The sequence below is a fragment of the Lipotes vexillifer genome, unplaced genomic scaffold (genome assembly GCF_000442215.2).
Source record: "Lipotes vexillifer unplaced genomic scaffold, Lipotes_vexillifer_v1.1 scaffold438, whole genome shotgun sequence".
Taxonomy (NCBI): Eukaryota; Metazoa; Chordata; class Mammalia; order Artiodactyla; family Lipotidae; genus Lipotes; species Lipotes vexillifer.
The window spans coordinates 994,653-1,012,766 of NW_006784126.1; the positions used below are offsets into that span (position 1 = coordinate 994,653).

The following is an 18,114-nucleotide window of genomic DNA, read 5'->3' on the forward strand; positions in this document are numbered from 1 at the left end:
CCCTATCCATTAAGTCCAATGATAAGCATACCGGATGATAGAGCTTAAATAATATGTATCACCATAAAGAATACAAATGCAACAGGTACACAGATTACTTAAAGTATTTTACAACACAAATAAACTTTGTTATGTTTCTTTTTTAAAAATCACTTTTATAAAAGAAAAGAAACCAACATCAAAATTTGCTTAGATAATAAAAACCCTACATAAACTATAGATTTTGTCTGTTTTCCTTCTGAAAATCATCTGGAAATTAACATATCTAATTTTTACAATAGAAGTGAATTCAGTGATTGGGAAAATATGGTTAAAATACTGTTAAAATTTTTACATGAAGACTCAAAATTAGCCAAAGGGTCAGTAACCTTCCAGCAGGTATTCATTCAGTGGAGAGGATGGAGAGGGAAAAGTAAACATAAACAGTTATTAAATAACATCATTAGCACTTTTTCCCTTATTATGATGCTCAAGAGCCACAGCTGACTAAGGCTACTAATGCTACAAAGCAACAAAGCACTGGGAAGCTTTCCTATGGTAAACCTCATGTGTCATAGATTTACACTTCGGCTATATCTCAGTTTACATCTTATTTTTGGTCCTTTGGCCTTTCAAATTTGCTGGAAAAATAGACAACACCTAGCTGTCCTTAGGATGCTTTAAAACTTTTTAATGTTAAATCTTCATGTCAATTTCTTAGTGATTTTGTACTTGTTCCATATGTTTATAACTTGCTCTTGCATTATTCTGTAATCTCCTCAAGGGTAAAAAGGTTCATTTTTAATCTTGTATAATCATTGACTCTAAGTATGTAATTCTGAATAAGCTTCTTGATATTAAGGTGCAAATATATCTTAAACTATCTTATGCTGTCTACAAAGTGGAGAGGGGAGTGCTTTGGACTCCAGAAATCACTGAGAAACCAACATTTGGCTTTAGCTTGGCTGGAAAAAGAATGCTAGAAACGCAATAGGTACATTAAAAATTTTTAAATAAAACTTTTACTAAAATTTAGAAACAATAGGGTAACTTTGAAACTATGATTTTAAATTATTGAGCTTCTGTTTACGTGTACTAACAACCCACTAAAAGGATACAACGAAGGGAAATAAACAATGAACAGACTGCTCCCGAGGAGTTGATAATTCCCTGAATTAATAAAGTAGGATAAATATAGTAAATGGCATAAGAGCTAAAAGAGAATGCCAAAGTTCCCAGAATAATAAATAAATAGAATATCTTGAGAGTTTCCTTTGTCATAGTCACTGAGCTCAATACGTATACACACTGTTTCATTTACTCCTCCAAACAATGCTTGCGTGACAGAGGGAATGGCAATGACATTAAGAAAAGTAGGGAATTGGGCTTCCCTGAGGCGCAGTGGTTGAGAGTCCGCCTGCCGATGCAGGAGACATGGGTTCGTGCCCCGGTCTGGGAAGAACCCACTATGCCGCGGAGCGGCTGGGCCCGTGAGCCATGGCCACTGAGCTTGCGCAGCCGGAGCCTGTGCTCCACCGCCACAGGAGAGGCCACAACAGTGAGAGGCCCGCGTACCGCAAAAAAAGAAAAGTAGGGAATTTAGGAGAAAACTGCAGTGGTATAGGTGTGAGAAAACTATGCAAATGGTTTTGGCTACAAGGAAGGTGCTGGATGAGAAGCCAGCAAGCAGGCACTTGGAATGGTGTGGTAGACACTCAGCAAGGGGTCAGAACTAGCGGCTGACATAGAATTCTTGGTGGAGAATATGCTCTTAAAACCATTAAAGAAGGTGCGATTTCCTAAAGAAAAGATCTTTAGATAGGGTTTGGTGAAATGCATAATGAGAAGAAAGATAAATCTGCCAATAAAGCAGATAAGGAAAAGAGTGATAAAAATGGGAATGTCAATGCCATCATGAAAGCAAGGGGAGAGAAGAATTCAAAATGAGAAATTGCTCCACAATATCTTTGTATTATTGTTAGGAGACTCAGCAGGGGAAGGACAGGGCAGAAGGGCTGACTTTTGAGGAGGTGACTTGAGTACAGTGAAAACAAAGCTAGAGAACGAAAAATGGTTGGGTGGTGAGAAAATTGAGACAATGGCTAGAGCCGAAAGTTTGATGGTAAGAGGAAAAGAGAATGTAGCAAAGTCAAGGAAAGTTTTTTATTTTTGTTTTTGTTTTGTTATTGTTGTTGTTGTTTTAGGGCAAGGAAGATCTTACCATGTAAGGGAACAAGAAAGAGAAAATAGGAAAAAGAGACCATCTCTAGGAGTGAAGTAAAATAGGACAAAATCAAGAGTCCAACAAAGAATGTAAGACACAGTGGTTTTAATTCCTCACTCTCTTGTCTTAAAATATTCATGCAAAATAAATAAAAAATGGTGACTTGGGAGATAAATATAATTATAATCATGGTAAAATCAGTGCTGCTAAATGTTCTGCCACAGATCCCAACCTTTTAGATTGATCAAATATTAATTTGTTGTTACTCAAATTTCTTATTTGCAAAATGTGATTCACTTTGCTTTAGAGTTGTCATAAGGGATAAAACTGAACACAATTACTTAAAACTTTACATTTAAATAGCAACACAAACAAATACAATCGGGGAGTCATACCCCTACCATTAGTCACAAAGCTACAGAGATGAAAATGTTAAAATGTACTTACAATACAAATTATTTTGTACTTCTTAACAGTGTTTCTCATAACAGGTTCTTCTGTTGATAAACTCAGAGTAGAATCCATTGTTCTGTTAGCTGTATAAACCTGTTCTACCAGAAAATGGTAGAACTCCTTCCTTTTTCTAGTCTGGCAAAGAGAAACTGTATGAATTACGGGGCTGTAACTGACTTTTAAATGTTTGGGAAGAGCACAGCTCTTTAGTGATTGGGCAATCAAGAGAGAGGAAAAAAATAAGTGTCGAGAGATAAAAGTTCATTTCTAGTACATTGTAGACAACTGTTCTTTCTCTCCTTATAGTTTCTGCTAAATGCTAATCAAAATATATGTAACAAGAATAATATAATAATCAAATTTTAATACAATGATCATTGATTTTCTTTAAAAATAACCCAAAACAAAACACCTTGTTACCAAAATTCTAGAAAGTTTCTATGTTTATATAAACTGCCTGTCACTGTTGAAAACTAACATATTAACCATGTGCTTTAACCATATAAAAACTCCAACTCTGCTAAATCTGTATAAAGTATTAATCATGTGATAATTATGACTTGAATTTTAGAGTATTCACACTTTGACATGTTTTCACATGCATTATCTCATGTCAAACATAACAGAATCCCTTACAAACACTGTATCCCTATTTTGTAAGATGAGTAAAGTAAGGCTCTGATTATTTAAATTATGTGACTTACTTGTCCCAAGTCACATTTACTAGATGCCAGAAGTGGAACTGGAACCCAAGTCTTATATAGCCCAAAATCCAAGGTAATTTTCACTAACTAATTAAACGTGTTCCTTATTTACATAGACGAGAATGGTCTCATGACACATATATTTCATGCTGAGAGGGGGTTACTGATTTCTGATGAAAGAAGCTAAATTAGTAGCAGTGTGGCCTAAGAGAGTTCTAATAAATGGTGGGTTTTACACATTTCTATTTTAAATGGCCCTAAGGCAATAATTCTCAAAGTGTGATTCCATGGAGCTGATAAATGAAATATTTTCTGCCATGTCAGTAAACAAAGGGTGTCACAGTCATCAACGATTGCAACCCTCCAACATGAGCAGGTGAGCCCTGAGGAAACCCAGGGCTGAAAAGAATACCTGCCATCTAGCAGCCATCGGACGGCAGCCACTCCCTACCGTGAGCACTGAGGAAACTCAGGATATGAAAACACAGGATACTGGCCCCCAGATAGCTGAGGTGCATTATCAAAGGAATGATTTCAGTGAGCCCAGACTCTTGCATCTTCCCATACATAGAAGAGTACTAAATTCCTTAACTTGAGATACCTGATTTTCTTTAACAGTAATTTTTTGACGTACAGACTACCTGCCCTTCGTTACAAAACTTCTATATAAACTGGCTCCTCGCCTTGCCTCTTCGGAGCAGTTTCTCAGAAGCATCTGAAACGCCGTCTCCCAGGCTGCAGTCCTCATTTTGCCCCAAATAAAACTTAACTGGCAACTCTCACGTTGTGCATTTTTTTTAAGTCAACAGAACGTTAGTCCTATGATAACCTCCTTTATTTAATCAAATAAAGCTTGAAAACTCTCTTTTAGTGTAAAGATTACAAAAATCCTATAGACTGCAGTACATTCTCTGGAAACCACTATTCAAATTATTACAGCCCTAAAGACCGTGAAAAGAAATAAGAAATTAATCTATCCTAATATACAATGACATAAATATTAAGAATATTTCTGAAAATTGTAGCTAAATCCCTTTTTCTGTTATTGAAGTGCACTCCCTTCATGAAAAACTCTGCAGCATAAAAGCCATGTTTCCTTTCATGGCTTTGAGGATTTGTGCTATTCTTTCCCATCACTTTCTTCCATCCACTATGCCCCCCCACTTCACCAATTCCACCTACAGACCTACTAGTGGAAGCATCTGCATTTGTTGCAGTAACAGAAGGAATTAAGGTTTAGAGAAAATCTAATTCACGGTCTTGCAGACTTCTTTCCATGGACCACAATGAACTACCAGGTCTTTAAAAATTCAGAAATGAACAAAAACATATTTGAATACCTTTGGCAAATGGTTCTTTGTACTGGGTAAACTTAGAAGCACCCAAAGTAGTTTTTTAATTTTAAGTTTTTAAATTCTGAAGCCCAGGCTCCACATTGATTGAATTAGAATCTTCTGGACTTTTGGCAAAGGCAGCAGTATTTTTAAGTATCCTTCCACGTGATTTTTTTTATGTAGCCAAGATCAATCCGAGGCAGGAGACAGATGGGCTCCAGGCTAGGCATTTACAACTGGCCTCCTGTTTACAGTTCATGGGGCAGGAAAAAGTGGGCTTCAGGACAGACACTTACAAGTAGCCTCCTGTTTGCATTGCCTGAGACAGGAGATAGGTAGGCTCCAGGTTAGGCATTTACAATCAGCCTCCTGTTTACTCTGAAATGGAAGTAACAACAGAAAGAGGGTAAATAGCCAGGCTTTGTCTCCTGTGGACACCTTAAGATACCAGTCACAGGAGCTAAACCCTGTTTGAGTAAAGGCTAAAGAGGTAACATATTTCCCCTCCTTGGGGCAAGGGAGACACTACACATGCAAAGAAAGGCTCTTTGGGGTTCAAAAGTCAGGGGATGCCGGGCCATAATGTCCTATTTTTTTCTTCCCAGATACCTCTGCATTGAAATCCATCTTGGCTGAGGGGTGAGCGTGCACCTAGGGGAAGGTCCTGAGACAAATTAGCCAAGAGGACAAAACAAGACGATTGGCCAAAGGGAAGACAAAGACTGGAAGAACTGACCTGTATAAATGACTTAACCGCCTTTTACGGGGCTCCTCCTCATTGTGGGGGACGCCCATACCCTTTCTCTCCTGGTGTGTATCTCTGCCTTGCTTCTGTCTTAACTAAACAAACTGTCTCTCTGTGTGCTCTCCCACTTGTTGTTGTGCTGTGTCTCTAATAATAAACTTTGTACCCGTTTTTAGAGTTTTTGCCTCCTTGAAAAATGCATTTTTCAATGGGGGAAAGAGGCAGGGAAAATTTGCTTCTAGCCTCTACCCCTTGCTGGTCTAGTGGCTAGGATCCCTGGTTTTCAGCCAGGCTACCCAGGTTCAACTCCTGGGCAGGGAACTAAGATCTCTCTTCAAGCCACCACTCACTGCTGCCTCTCTGAAATCAAGTCTAAACACTTGCTTTGAGTCCTGTATGCACTTCTGGATTCTCTTCTGCAAACTTTCACTCTGGATTCTAATCAAAATTGATGACTGTACAGATAAAGCTAGAGGACCCAAGGGACTTGATCATCCGCCCAGATCACCTTGGTGAGCGATCTCTCAGAAACGAGATTCTGCCATGTCTTCAGGCTCCCACTGCAGAGTATTTTGGTTGTTATTGTTGTGTTATGACATACTGATTTTATAAAAGATAGATTAAGTCTACATTTCAATTTGCCTCAAAATTAGGAGATTCCTAGGACCTACGGCTTTTGTGTACTCATCTGACTTAAGCCTTCAGTTTTTCTTGGTTTCTGGGTTCTAATTGCCTATTTGCACTTAGGACAATCTATCTAGTCTCCTTGAGTCTGGTTCACAGTGCTTTATCTACCTCTCTGTGGTGGTTTGTTTTGTATGTCAACTTGGCTACGCTATAATAACCAGTTGTTTAATCTCCCACACTGTCAGAACACCCCTCCTCTCTTCTTCCACCCTTGTTCCCCAACCCCCTTCAACCTTGAGAACACAAGAAAACGATAGGAGGCCTCTGATAAAGTCGTATGTCTGTTACAAGTTAATTGACTCTTGACATTAGAGTCTTCATTTTCAAAATGATCTCAGATTATCTCCATGCTAATAAATGTTGGATATGATAATGGAGAAATGTCTTAATCCTTCAGCTCCTGAGGGTAGTGAACCTCAGACAATCTACCTGGGACATGTACAGGTATGTACAGTAGAGATGTTGGCATTGCCCAGCTTCTAGTCTGCTATAACAATTCCCCTGAGTCCTAAGCTCCAACCTCTTTTGAGTTTCTCAAGTCTTAGAAACTTCTTAACAGTTCTCCTAAACATTGGACACCAGCCAAATCCACAGCTTCCAGGCAATTTAGACTTTGGACTAGACTGCCTGTATCTTCTGAACCTACGCTTTCTAAGTTACTTGAACCTTGGAAGCCTCACTATTCTTCTTGCCTTCAGTTTTAGAACAATCTCCACCTTCTGGGTTCTGAAAGCTTCACTCTGCATATTATAATGCTTAGAACACTTGGGCTCTGAAAGGCAGCTATCATTACATCCCCCACCAATCATAAATATTTTTTACATTCTACAAGGTCCCCCTGTCCAGAGATTTCCAGGAATTTTCTAGAATCACAGAAAGCCCATTTGTTAATGTCTCGGGAAAACCCCAAGGGCCTGCCAACATCAACTTCCTTAGGTCTTATAGAACTGCCCTTGCTGGTTCTCCCACTCGAGCTTGGGCGGTAGTTGGACAAGCCAGACTGGGAAAGTTCAGAGATACTAGATACTCTGAGGGTGGTGGAGGTGAAGTAGATATTAGGCTCAGGTCCAGCAGAAAAAGTCTATCAAGACAGGGAGACCTCAAGTAACGTAAGAGCAGGGATGCGTGGGCAGGTGGCCACCTTCAAGGAGGGCTTATTACGAAAAAAGGCTAACCAGATAGGCAGGTGATATAGAAAGCACAGATGCTAGCTCTTGGCAAGTGGAGATCCAATATTGGAGCTGAATCTAGACCAAGCTGTCCAGGTGGAACTGGTGTTAGCAATGCAAAACCAGGGCCAAGAGGCAGCAGTATATAGGAAAGGACAAGGCAAAATCTCACCATGGACTATAGGACCCTGGTTCTTGGAACTGAAATACTAATAAAGTGACTGGGTTACTAGACATCCAAACACTGACTGATAAAGTAGAATCAATGCTTGTGGACTGATATCTGTATTTTGCATTCCTACATGTATGAAAAAGCACTTTTCAAGATGAAATACATAAAATCTCATTACCAGTCAGCACAGATGAATATTGAAGACAGGTAACAGTAATTTTGAACCTCAACTAAACAAAATGTTATCCCCCAACTCTCGGGGGGAAAAAAAAGCTCTACTACCTTATTTTTAATTTTATCAATAAAAATTTGTGAAATTTGTTTCCTTTTACTATATAAGTACACACATTTTTAATTTCATACACATACCTACATAGTATCTTTGGTTATGCCTCTTGGCCCACAAAGCTTAAAATATTCACTAACTGACCCTCTGCAGTTTTGGAGGCTGGCACTAATGTACTTAACCAGAGAAACCCAACCCAGCTCATCACTTGAACCCTTGATTACTACCTCTGATGATTCAAAAAGCCAGAAACCTGATTTGATGCCTCCAATTGTGGCAATTGTCTTCTACTGAACAGTCAACTTTTCTAAGGTTGTGTCTGGGGTCTGGAGAAATTCTTCTCTTTCTTTGCCTCAAGTGCAGATCTGCGCTACTAGTGTTAGAATTCTAGTGGCCCACTCTTGTTCGTTTCAAAACCCAGAAATAATTTTATTTCCAAAAAATGTCCAAGCTTTCCTAGGCTCTTGCTGTTTTTAGTGTTTTCAAGGGAGTGTCATTCATGACACCATTTCTAGGGACATCTCCAGAACAGACATCCCAAAACCGGAGTCCTGCCATGCTGCCTGAGTTCACCAGTGTTTGGGAGAGCAGCCCCACAAGTGTCAGTTCATGAAGATAAGGGCTGTGAGTTCACTCCACTTCTTTAAACCCTGACAGGCACTGGGCTATTTCCCCAAAACTTGGAATCTCTCTGGCATTCCAGCTCCATTGAGGCAGGGGCTACATTAGTTTAGGCTTGCCATTTTGTTCCATTTTATCTAGCACAATGGCTGGCACCTAGAAAACATTCAATGAACATTTGCTGAAATTATTTAATGGTTTCAGACATGACCTTGGAGGTTTAAGTCATAAATGTCTAGTGAAACAAATTGTTATAAATTATGACAACCTTACAGGTATGTGATCCAAACCTTTCTCTACATCCAGCATTTCAGAAATAGCTATTACCGCAAAGGAAGCCTCACCCATGAAATAATGCCACGTTGGGTGCTTTTATTCAATGCAGAGTAACAATAATAACTGAGAACCACCAAGCCCCAGATTTTATGCCAGGTGTTAGGAGATGCAAGAATGTTCCATTTCTGTATCTCTTCTAAAGAACTTCAGTCTGGTAGAAGAAACAGGCATGTTAAACCATAATATAATGTGAAATGTGCTATACTAGTAGTATTAATGAAATGCCAGGGGAATAGAAGAGGAAATAATAAACTTTTTTCAGGGGATTCAGAAAGGTACCTATATTAGTTTTCTAGGGCTGCCATAACAAGGTACCCCAGACTAGGTGGTGTAAACAGCAGAAATGTATTCTCTCATAATTTTGGAGGCTAGAAGTTTAAGATCAAGCTGTCAGCAGAGTTGCATTTTTGTAAAGCCTCTATCCTTGACTTGCAGATGGCTGTCTTCACACAGTGGTCTTCCTGTGTGTGCACTTCCCTGATGTCTTTGTGTCATAATCTTCTCTTTTCATAAGGACACCAACCATCATGGATTAGGACCCACCCTAATGACTTTATTTTAACTTAATTACCTCTTTAAAGACCCTATTCCAAAAACAGTCACATCCTAAGGTACGGAGGATTAGGACTTCAACATATGAATTTGGGGGAAACGAGTCAGCCCATAACAGTACCTTAAGAGGTAACATTTCTAATAAGCACTATGTGACTTAAAAAGTAACTCAGGCACTGTTGTTGAGTAGTGAAAACATGAGTCCCATCACCCATGCCAATTGTACTTACAGCAGAAAACTTTGCCAAGATTTCATGTGCTTACATGGTTAGGCTTAAAGGGAAGGTCTGTGGACCACTTGAAACTATGCACAAACTTTATGTGTATATATGTGTAGGTATATGCATAGGTATATGTATGCATTTGTTTTCTATATAGCTTACCTCAGAGTCTCAAAGGCAAGAGCTAAACCTTCTAAAAATAACACTTTTAAGGATACAACAGCATACCTACAGAAAACAAAATGTGTTTAACCTGAATATAATCATGAGAAATGAGACAAACCCAAATCGAGGGACATTCTGCAAAACAACTGCCCTGGAATCTTCAAAAATGTCAATTTTATGAAAAGTGGGGTAAAGAATGGGTTAATGAACTCTTTCAGTTAAAGGAGATCACAAAAACCTAACAACTAAATGCAGTGCAAGACCCTTGTTTGATTCCTGGATGGAAGAAAAAAAAAGTATGTGAAGGACATTATTGGGACAGTTGAGGAACTGTGAGTACGGATGTATTTTAGATAACAGTATTATATTGATGTTAAATTTCCTGAGTGTGCTATGTGTACTGTGGTTATGAAAGTCAGGTCCCACATGCAGGACTTTCAGAAAGCACACAATGAAGTATTTAGGAGTGAATTATGACATCTGTAAATAATTCTCACATAGTTCATATAAAGATAATAGATTGATAGGGAGAAGATGAGGGACAGAGAGGAGAGAGAGAGACAGAGAGAAATAGCAAATGTGGTAAAATATTTAAAATAACGTGATGATTGCAAAATTCCTGCCATTTTTCTCTAGGTTTCAATTTTCTCAAAATAAAAAGTTGGGGGGAAAAGAAACAGTCTTTCTGAGGAAATTAATGGAGGATGTGATCTCTTCCATCTTCAAACAGAAGAGTAAATTGAGGAAAAGGAAGACATGAAACTGAGCAAACAGAAGACGCATGTGAGAGAGAACAAAAGAGAATCTCCAGGACACTAGCCAGGATAGTAGCCAGGAGGCAAGCTTAGAGAGTAGCCAATCCAGACTGGCGGAGGGGGACAGAAGTTCCAGGAGGGATGTCTGCAAGAGGAAGATAAAATTGGTATATACTTTATGTGTCTGAACTTCCGGGGAAGAGACAAATATCTCAGATGGAGGTTTCTGGATGAATCAGTCATAGGCACATCCCAAACTAAGCAAAGAAAAAACATGGCACAATGATTAACCCCTAAAACAAAACAAAAAGTTGTACAGAAAAGGAAAATATAATCACAATGCACTGTATTGCATTGTGTAAATAATAAAGTGTAAGTAATAGCTATAGAGTCAGAACAATATAAACAGTCTGTAAGCTAACCAATAAATTCTGATGCATGAGTGGGATAGAGAAGGAGGAAATGTGAGAGGTATTCAGGAACACTAAACGCTCATCTTTCATAGTAAGTCAATACATAATACCTAGAACTGAAAGAGCAATATTTCAGAATATTTCATAATTCAATATGTGATAAAGCATATTATTTTAAAAAAGAACTGCAAGTGGTTAATTCTGGGGCATGAGAGTTGAAGGTGGGGAGGAGTTTGGTTGGAATGGATATACTTTAAATATGAGGTTTGGAGAATTAGTCATCTTTTTATTGAAGTATTATTGATATTATATAAGAATTAGTCATCTTTTAACATTTAGATATATTATTACTTTGAAAAATTATAATACCAAAAAGAAATTAACAATTATAGTAATAGTATTATCAATTGATTTCACAGTGAATAACCAAAAACTAAAGCTTTAAACTCTGGACAGCACAGTGATCACTACTGGGCTGACTTAAAGTACTATTTGCATCAAAGTTCCTATAAACAAATAAAACGACCCAGGACAGTGAGGTTTTTACATGACTGAATCGATTATAAAAATCAGAGTTCTTCAGTCTGTAAAATCTATGTGGTATGATTAAAAGAATAATAAATTTGGAGGCAAAAAGCATTTTGTGGCAAAAGAAAGAAGGAATGAAAAGGTTCGAACTGAAGAAATTGAAATGTGAGTCTGTTGAAAATGAAACGCCAAGGTTGGATTTAGAGGCAGAGAGTAACATGATAAAAGATGTACTTTAGGAACACTTTCCCGGTTCTAGAGAATGGAATGGACCGGAGTAGGGAGAGATGAAGGCAGAGGGGCCAGGTAGGTGTAGCTGTCACAGTCCCGTGAGAGGTCACAAGTCAGATGAAGGCTGTGGAAAAGGCTAATACATGTTGGGTTTGAGAAATATGAAGCCTGAGCTTGGAGAATGAGTCTAAACCCAGGTGACCCAGAGAAGAGTGGGGCCGGAGCAGAGAGAGGGGCATCAGGATGGGAGGCTAATTTTCTGGAAAGCTGACAAGTAGGTTTTGGACCTAATGAGGCAGAGGTATTTATAGAACACACATCTTGAATTATTCAGCATCAAAAGTAAAGAGAATATCTTTTAGGAAAGAAGTGTAAAAATGCCTCTATTGTATTTTTTAAAGTAGTGCTTTATAATAAATAGTATAACACATCCAATAATCTCTCCCATCCCTCTCAGGTAGCCAGTGTTGATACTTAGGCATTTATATAAGTTTTTTGTGGCTGCTATAGCAAATTACCACAAACAATGGCTCAAAACACCACAGATTTATTATTTTACAGTCCTGCTGGTTTAAAGTTCCATCCAGATCTCACTGGGCTAAAATCAAGATGTCAGATGGGCTGAGTTCCTTTCCGGAGCCTCTTGGGGAGAATCTGTTTTATTGCCTTTTCCAGCTTCTAGGAGCCACCTACATTCCCTGTGACTCCCTCCCTCCATCTTCTAGGCTAGAAAACTTGCATCTTTCTGACCATTCTTCCTTAGTCATATCTCCTTCTGACTCTCCTTTTCAGCCTCCCTCTTCTACTGCTAAAGGCCCTGAGAATTACGTTGGACCTACCCAGATAATCCAGGATAATCTCCTTATTTTAGGGGCAGTGGATTAGCAATCTTCATTCCATCTGTAAATTTAATTCCCCTTTGCTATGTAATCTAACCACATTTTCAAACTCTGGGGATTAGAACATGGACATCTTTGGGGGGAGCCATGATTCTGCCTACCACAGGCAAAACTACTTTTATGCTTTTGATGAAATAAAATTTCTATTTTAAGGCAGGACGAGAAAAATTAAACATAAAACTCTCTTTTTTTGTTTGGGCCTCCTCCCTCCCTAATGGGCTGTGTACACCTGTATTGCACATTAACCAGAGCTCCTCAAAGACGGGAGAGCCTGTTCAACGGTAAAGATCTTTTTTTTTTCTTTCTTCTGACGCTAGCAATGTAACTTCTTAAAGAATAGCATGGGGGGCTCCCCTGGTGGCTCAGTGGTTGAGAGTCGGCCTGCCGATGCAGGGGACACAGGCTTGTGACCTGGTCTGGGAGAATCCCACACGCCGCGGACCGGTTGGACCCGTCGGCCATGGCCGCTGAGCCTGCGCTTCCGGAGCCTGTGCTCCGCAACGGGAGAGGCCCGCGTTACGTGGTCACCTGGACTATGCACCCTTGGTGCACTTTATGGGAAATATTATTATGTCATTTGATGTATGATCATTTGCCTTGAAAATGGATATGGCTGTGCCTTTGACTTCTAATAGGCAGAAAGTTCTCAGGGCTGCCCAGGTTATAATCCTCAGTTTGGCTCAAATAAAATTCCCTTTTTTTCTTCTTAACTCGACAGTTAATGGAATTTTTGTTGACCTTTTCTTGGCGTAGTCGGCAGGATATCAAACCTGGCGTCTACCCTGAACCAGTGCTTGATATCAGCATGGGCCCTTTGAGCCCCACCTGTTTAATGGTATTCCTCAGGTGCTTTGGTGAGTTCTCCTGATATCCAGACATCATTGCTTTAAATGTCCTGAATTTTACTCCAGCTGTTTTTCGTGGTATTTGGAGTCCTAAGAGTATACCAGTACATTTCCTAGGTAGGGACCTAGGGGGAATTTTGGAGTAAACTGGCTGGCTGGCCTTTTTTAAAAGTTGCCTTAAATTGGAAAGATACGTATATTTGGTCTGAACAAACTGTTTGCAAGTGAAATGAAAGACTGAGCCTGGTCAAGTCTGAAGAAAAAGAGATATCTGCTCCTTCTGGCCACAACACATGTAGTGTCTGAGGGTCAATCCTCCTGCAAGGTAGTGGTCCCACAGAGGATCCCACTACAATCACTAAGTAAATCCTGCTCACCAGGTTGCATAATAAAGGCTAATCGCCTAGTGCCCTGAGCAGTTTTAGACCATGAGGGAGAAACAGACTCATAAGAGAGTTGAACTGACCCAGGCTCCGTGGGGAGCTAGACTCAGAAACAGCACACATTGATCCAACTCATTGTCCTCAGAAATTGTTCAGATCATATCTAAATTAGGCCATAAAACTAATAATGGGAAACTGTGCCTCAAAGGCAAACAGCTCCTGGATGGGCAGCCACTCACTGGAACTCTGGCTGGTTTCATATACAACTGGAACAAAGCCAATGCTTGCAAGCACTTAATGCTTAAATGGTCAGGATGGAGCTCTTTGGACATTCTAGAGAAAGACAGCTTCACAAAACACCTGTTCAAAATTCTGACCCCAGGAGAATAAAAGTATTCCGAGGAGAAACCTTGACGTTATAACTCTTATTATGTCCTTGAAATGTAAACACAGCCCACAACACCTGAGAGTACAGCATTAGCTCAATTAGTAGAACTTAAAACTGAAAGGAAGAAAAAAAAGGAAAAGAGGCTTTTTAAAACTCAAGCAGGAAAATTATGAGATATCTGTCTGTGTTTGTCTTGATGTATGCTTGTCTGTGTGTATGTTATAAACATGATATGTCCCTACCTTCAGATGGTGTTATCAAAATTAATTTGTAAAAGAGCTCTATTTAACTGACTTAAAGGTAAGCGCTAAAAAAATCAAATATTTCTAGATGTAACTTAAATTAGCCCAAATTTGTAAAGGATCACATGATCTAGGATTAATCTTTAATGAATAAAAACAAGTTAAAATTGATGGTTTAATTAATATAGACATGTCTTTAGAGTCATCAACATTAAGTATAATACTTTTGTTGTAACTAGGCTTACTGAAAGTCAATAAGCTCATATTATCTATGTTACAAACTTTGTCAATGAGATAATTAATGGCCTGATTATATTTTCATAAGTAATAAAATATAAATGGGATATAAGCTTTTGGTGAATTCTTTAAGAATAATATGTTTTATGGAATGTGTTCTCACCACTTCTATTCAACATTGTACTGCTGAAGGTCCTAGCCAATACAGTAAAGCATGAAACAGAAATAAAGGAAGAAGTAAGTTGAACTGTCCTATTTACAGACGACCAATTGTGGACATAGACGATTCTAAGGGTTCTATAAAAAACTACTAGAACTAAAAAGTGAATTGAGCAAGGTCACAGGATTAATGACCAATATCCAAAGAGCAATTGTATTTCTAGATGTTAGCAATAAACAACTGGAAAACAGAATTTTTAAAATGCTACTTGAAATACCATCCCCCCAAAATGCATATAAAATACATAAGATTAAATTTAACAGAAGATATGTAATATCTGCACACTGAAAACTATAAAAGATTGCTGAAAAAAATAAAAGAAGACTAAATAAATGGAGAGACCAACCCTGTTTGTGGACTAAAAGAGTTAATATTGCTTAGGTATCAATTATCTCCAAATTACACTATAGATTCAATTTAATCCCAATAAAAATCTCAGTATTTTTTGATCAAAATTGACAAGCTGATTTTAAAATTTATATGGAAATGCAAAGGATTTAGACTAACAAAAATAAGCTTAAAAAATAAATTTGGAGAACTTAAGCTACCTTACTTCAAGACTTACTAATTAGCTACAGCAATTGAGACAATATGATATTGGCAAAAGGACAGACAAATAGATCAAAAGAACAGAATAGAGAGTCTAAAAAGAGACCCAGGGCTTCCCTGGTGGCGCAGTGGTTGAGAGTCCACCTGCTGATGCAGAGGACATGGGTTCGTGCCCCGGTCTGGGAAGATCCCACATGCCGTGGAGCGGCTGGGCCCGTGAGCCATTGCCGTTGAGCCTGCGCTCCACAACGGGAGAGGCTAAAACAGTGAGAGGCCCACATACCGCAAAAAAAAAAAAAAAAAAAGAGACCCAGACTAATACAAGGCAATGCAATGAAGAAAGAAGGATAATTTCAACAAACGGTGATGGAACAAATGGATGAAACTAGAGATATGATTCATCCTTTGGCAAAATTCCTTTCTATGAACATGTGAAACTACAAAACAAATTATCTGCTTCAAAATACACTGGTGAGACCAGCATTCCTATTCCAAAAGAAGAAGTCAAAAAGAAGGGGTCACATGGGTCCCAGGCGAGTCTGAGACCCGGCAGGGTAAATTCCACTAGATTTTAAGGCTCAAGAATAATTCTCTTTAGCTTGAGGCTCTGTTCTCTAGGCCCATCAGGGTGGCAGCTGAGCAACTCAGCCCTAGGCAGCAGCCATGACCCCTCTGGAAACAAGGAGGAGAGAGCCCTGCCCCACCCTAACACATACACACACATGCACCCCACCTACAAAAACTAATTAAAGATGAATCATGGATGTAAATACTTGAACTATGTATCTACACTATCTATACCAACTATTAAAGCTTAGTTCTTAGAAGAAAACATTGGAGGATAGCTCCATGACCTTAGGGTAGACAAAGATTTCATAGGCTACTTAAAACAATAACCATAAAATTTAAACACAATAAATTGGACTTCATCAAAATTAAAATTTTCTGCTAATCAAAGACATCATTTTAAAAGTGAAAAAGCAAGCCAAAACAGAGAGAAAACGTTCACCATGCATGGATTTGATAAAAGACTTGTATACAGAATATATAAGTACTCCTACAAATAAATGAGTATATAAGAAATCATCTGATTAATAGCAAGCAAAAGACTTAAACAGACCCTTCATTAGAGATATCTGAATAGCTTATAAGATACACATTTTTTAAAAAATCAACATCGTTAGTCACTAGGAAAATCCACACCCATTGGAACGGCTAAAAGTGAAAAGATTGACAACACTAAATGCTGGCAAGGATGTAGAGCAATTAGAAACCACACAAATTTGTAGTATCAGAGTGTAAAAAGAGTAAAAACCATTTTGGAGAACTGTTTGCCAACTTCTTATAAAGTTAAGCATATACTTACCATATGACTCCAAAATTCTGCTCTTAGAAAAATAATATATGTCTACAGAGAGACTTGAGAATGTTCATAGCAACTTTATTTGTAGTAGTCAAAACTGAAAATGTAAATATCCATCAACAGGTGGATTGAAAAATAATCTGTGGTATATTCATACGATGGAATGATATACATGGATAGATCTCAAAATACAAAGTTGTGTGAAAGAAGTTAGACACAAAAGAGTAAATACTGTGTGAATCCAATTATACAACTTTGAGAACATGCAAACTAATTAATGATTAATTAAATTAAACCAGTGTTTGCCTCTGAGAGGGGGATTGGCTGCAAAAGGACTCTAAGAACTTTCCGGGAAGATAGAAATATTCTATATCTTGCCTGAGGTAGTAGTTAAACAAGTGCCAACATTTGTCAAAATTCATGGAGCTGTATATTTAAAATATGCATTTCACTGTATACAAATTATACATCAATTTAAAAAAATGACTTGGGGGGAAACACTTGAAGAAGGTCTAGAAATGGATGGTCAACTTTTATTCAATGAATAGAGCATCAGCAAGCATAATATAAAACTTAATTCGTATTTGGTTATGACAAATAATTCTTACCCGACCATTTTACCTACTTAATTGTACAAGCCCTGGCCAATATCAAGAGTAGCTGGCATTTGCTGAGAATATACCGATTTCTCTGAAGAACCTAGGGGCAGGACAGGAATAAAGACGCAGACTAGAGAATGGAGTTGAGGACACAGGGAGGGGGAGGGGTAAGCTGGGACGAAGTGAGAGAGTGGCATGGACATATATACACTACCGAATGTAGAATAGATAGCTAGTGGGAAGCAGCCGCATAGCACAGGGAGATCAGCTCTGCGCTTTGAGACCACCTAGAGGGGTGGGGTAGGGAGGGTGGGAGGGAGATGCAAGAGGGAGGAGATATGGGGATATATGTGTATGTATAGCAGATTCACTCTGTTATAAAGCAGAAACTAACACACCATTGTAAAGCAATTATACTCCAATAAAGATGTTAAAAAAAAGAGAGAATATACCAATTTTGAAACACAGAGCCGAAACGTGGAAATCTTCTAGTAAATGAAAGCTGTCTTAGAAGTGAATCTGGTTGAAGACAATCCACAATAAAATAATCTGTTTAGCATACAAAAAAGAACAATAGGTTGCTAGGGTACTTGGATTTTAATAATTCTGGCTCTGTCACCCTTCTATAATAGCTCAGATATTCCGCAAAATACACTCTGCAATACAGTTGATTGAATACCTAACACCGTGTCTAGCACTGAGGGAACGGTGGATAAATATTCCATAAATGAAGTCCTCTACTACTTATACACAAAAGTGTTATATGAAGACAAAGAAGAGACACCTAAATCACCTTGAAGAATGAGACCAAGTT

General features: G+C 38.5%; 1 protein-coding gene across 2 annotated transcripts in view; it reads right to left on the bottom strand.

The window, feature by feature from the left end:
* ENPP3 (ectonucleotide pyrophosphatase/phosphodiesterase 3) overlaps positions 1-18,114 on the bottom strand; it is a 78,919-nt gene that overhangs the window by 60,480 nt on the left and 325 nt on the right. The window contains exon 1 of one of the 2 annotated variants that reach the window (XM_007456538.1): positions 2,651-2,802. In XM_007456538.1, the coding sequence (XP_007456600.1) occupies positions 2,651-2,728 (78 nt within the window). In that variant the 5' untranslated portion in view covers positions 2,729-2,802. Of the gene's footprint in view, positions 1-2,650; positions 2,803-18,114 lie in introns of those variants that run through there. The other variant, XM_007456539.1, reaches the window with a different exon arrangement.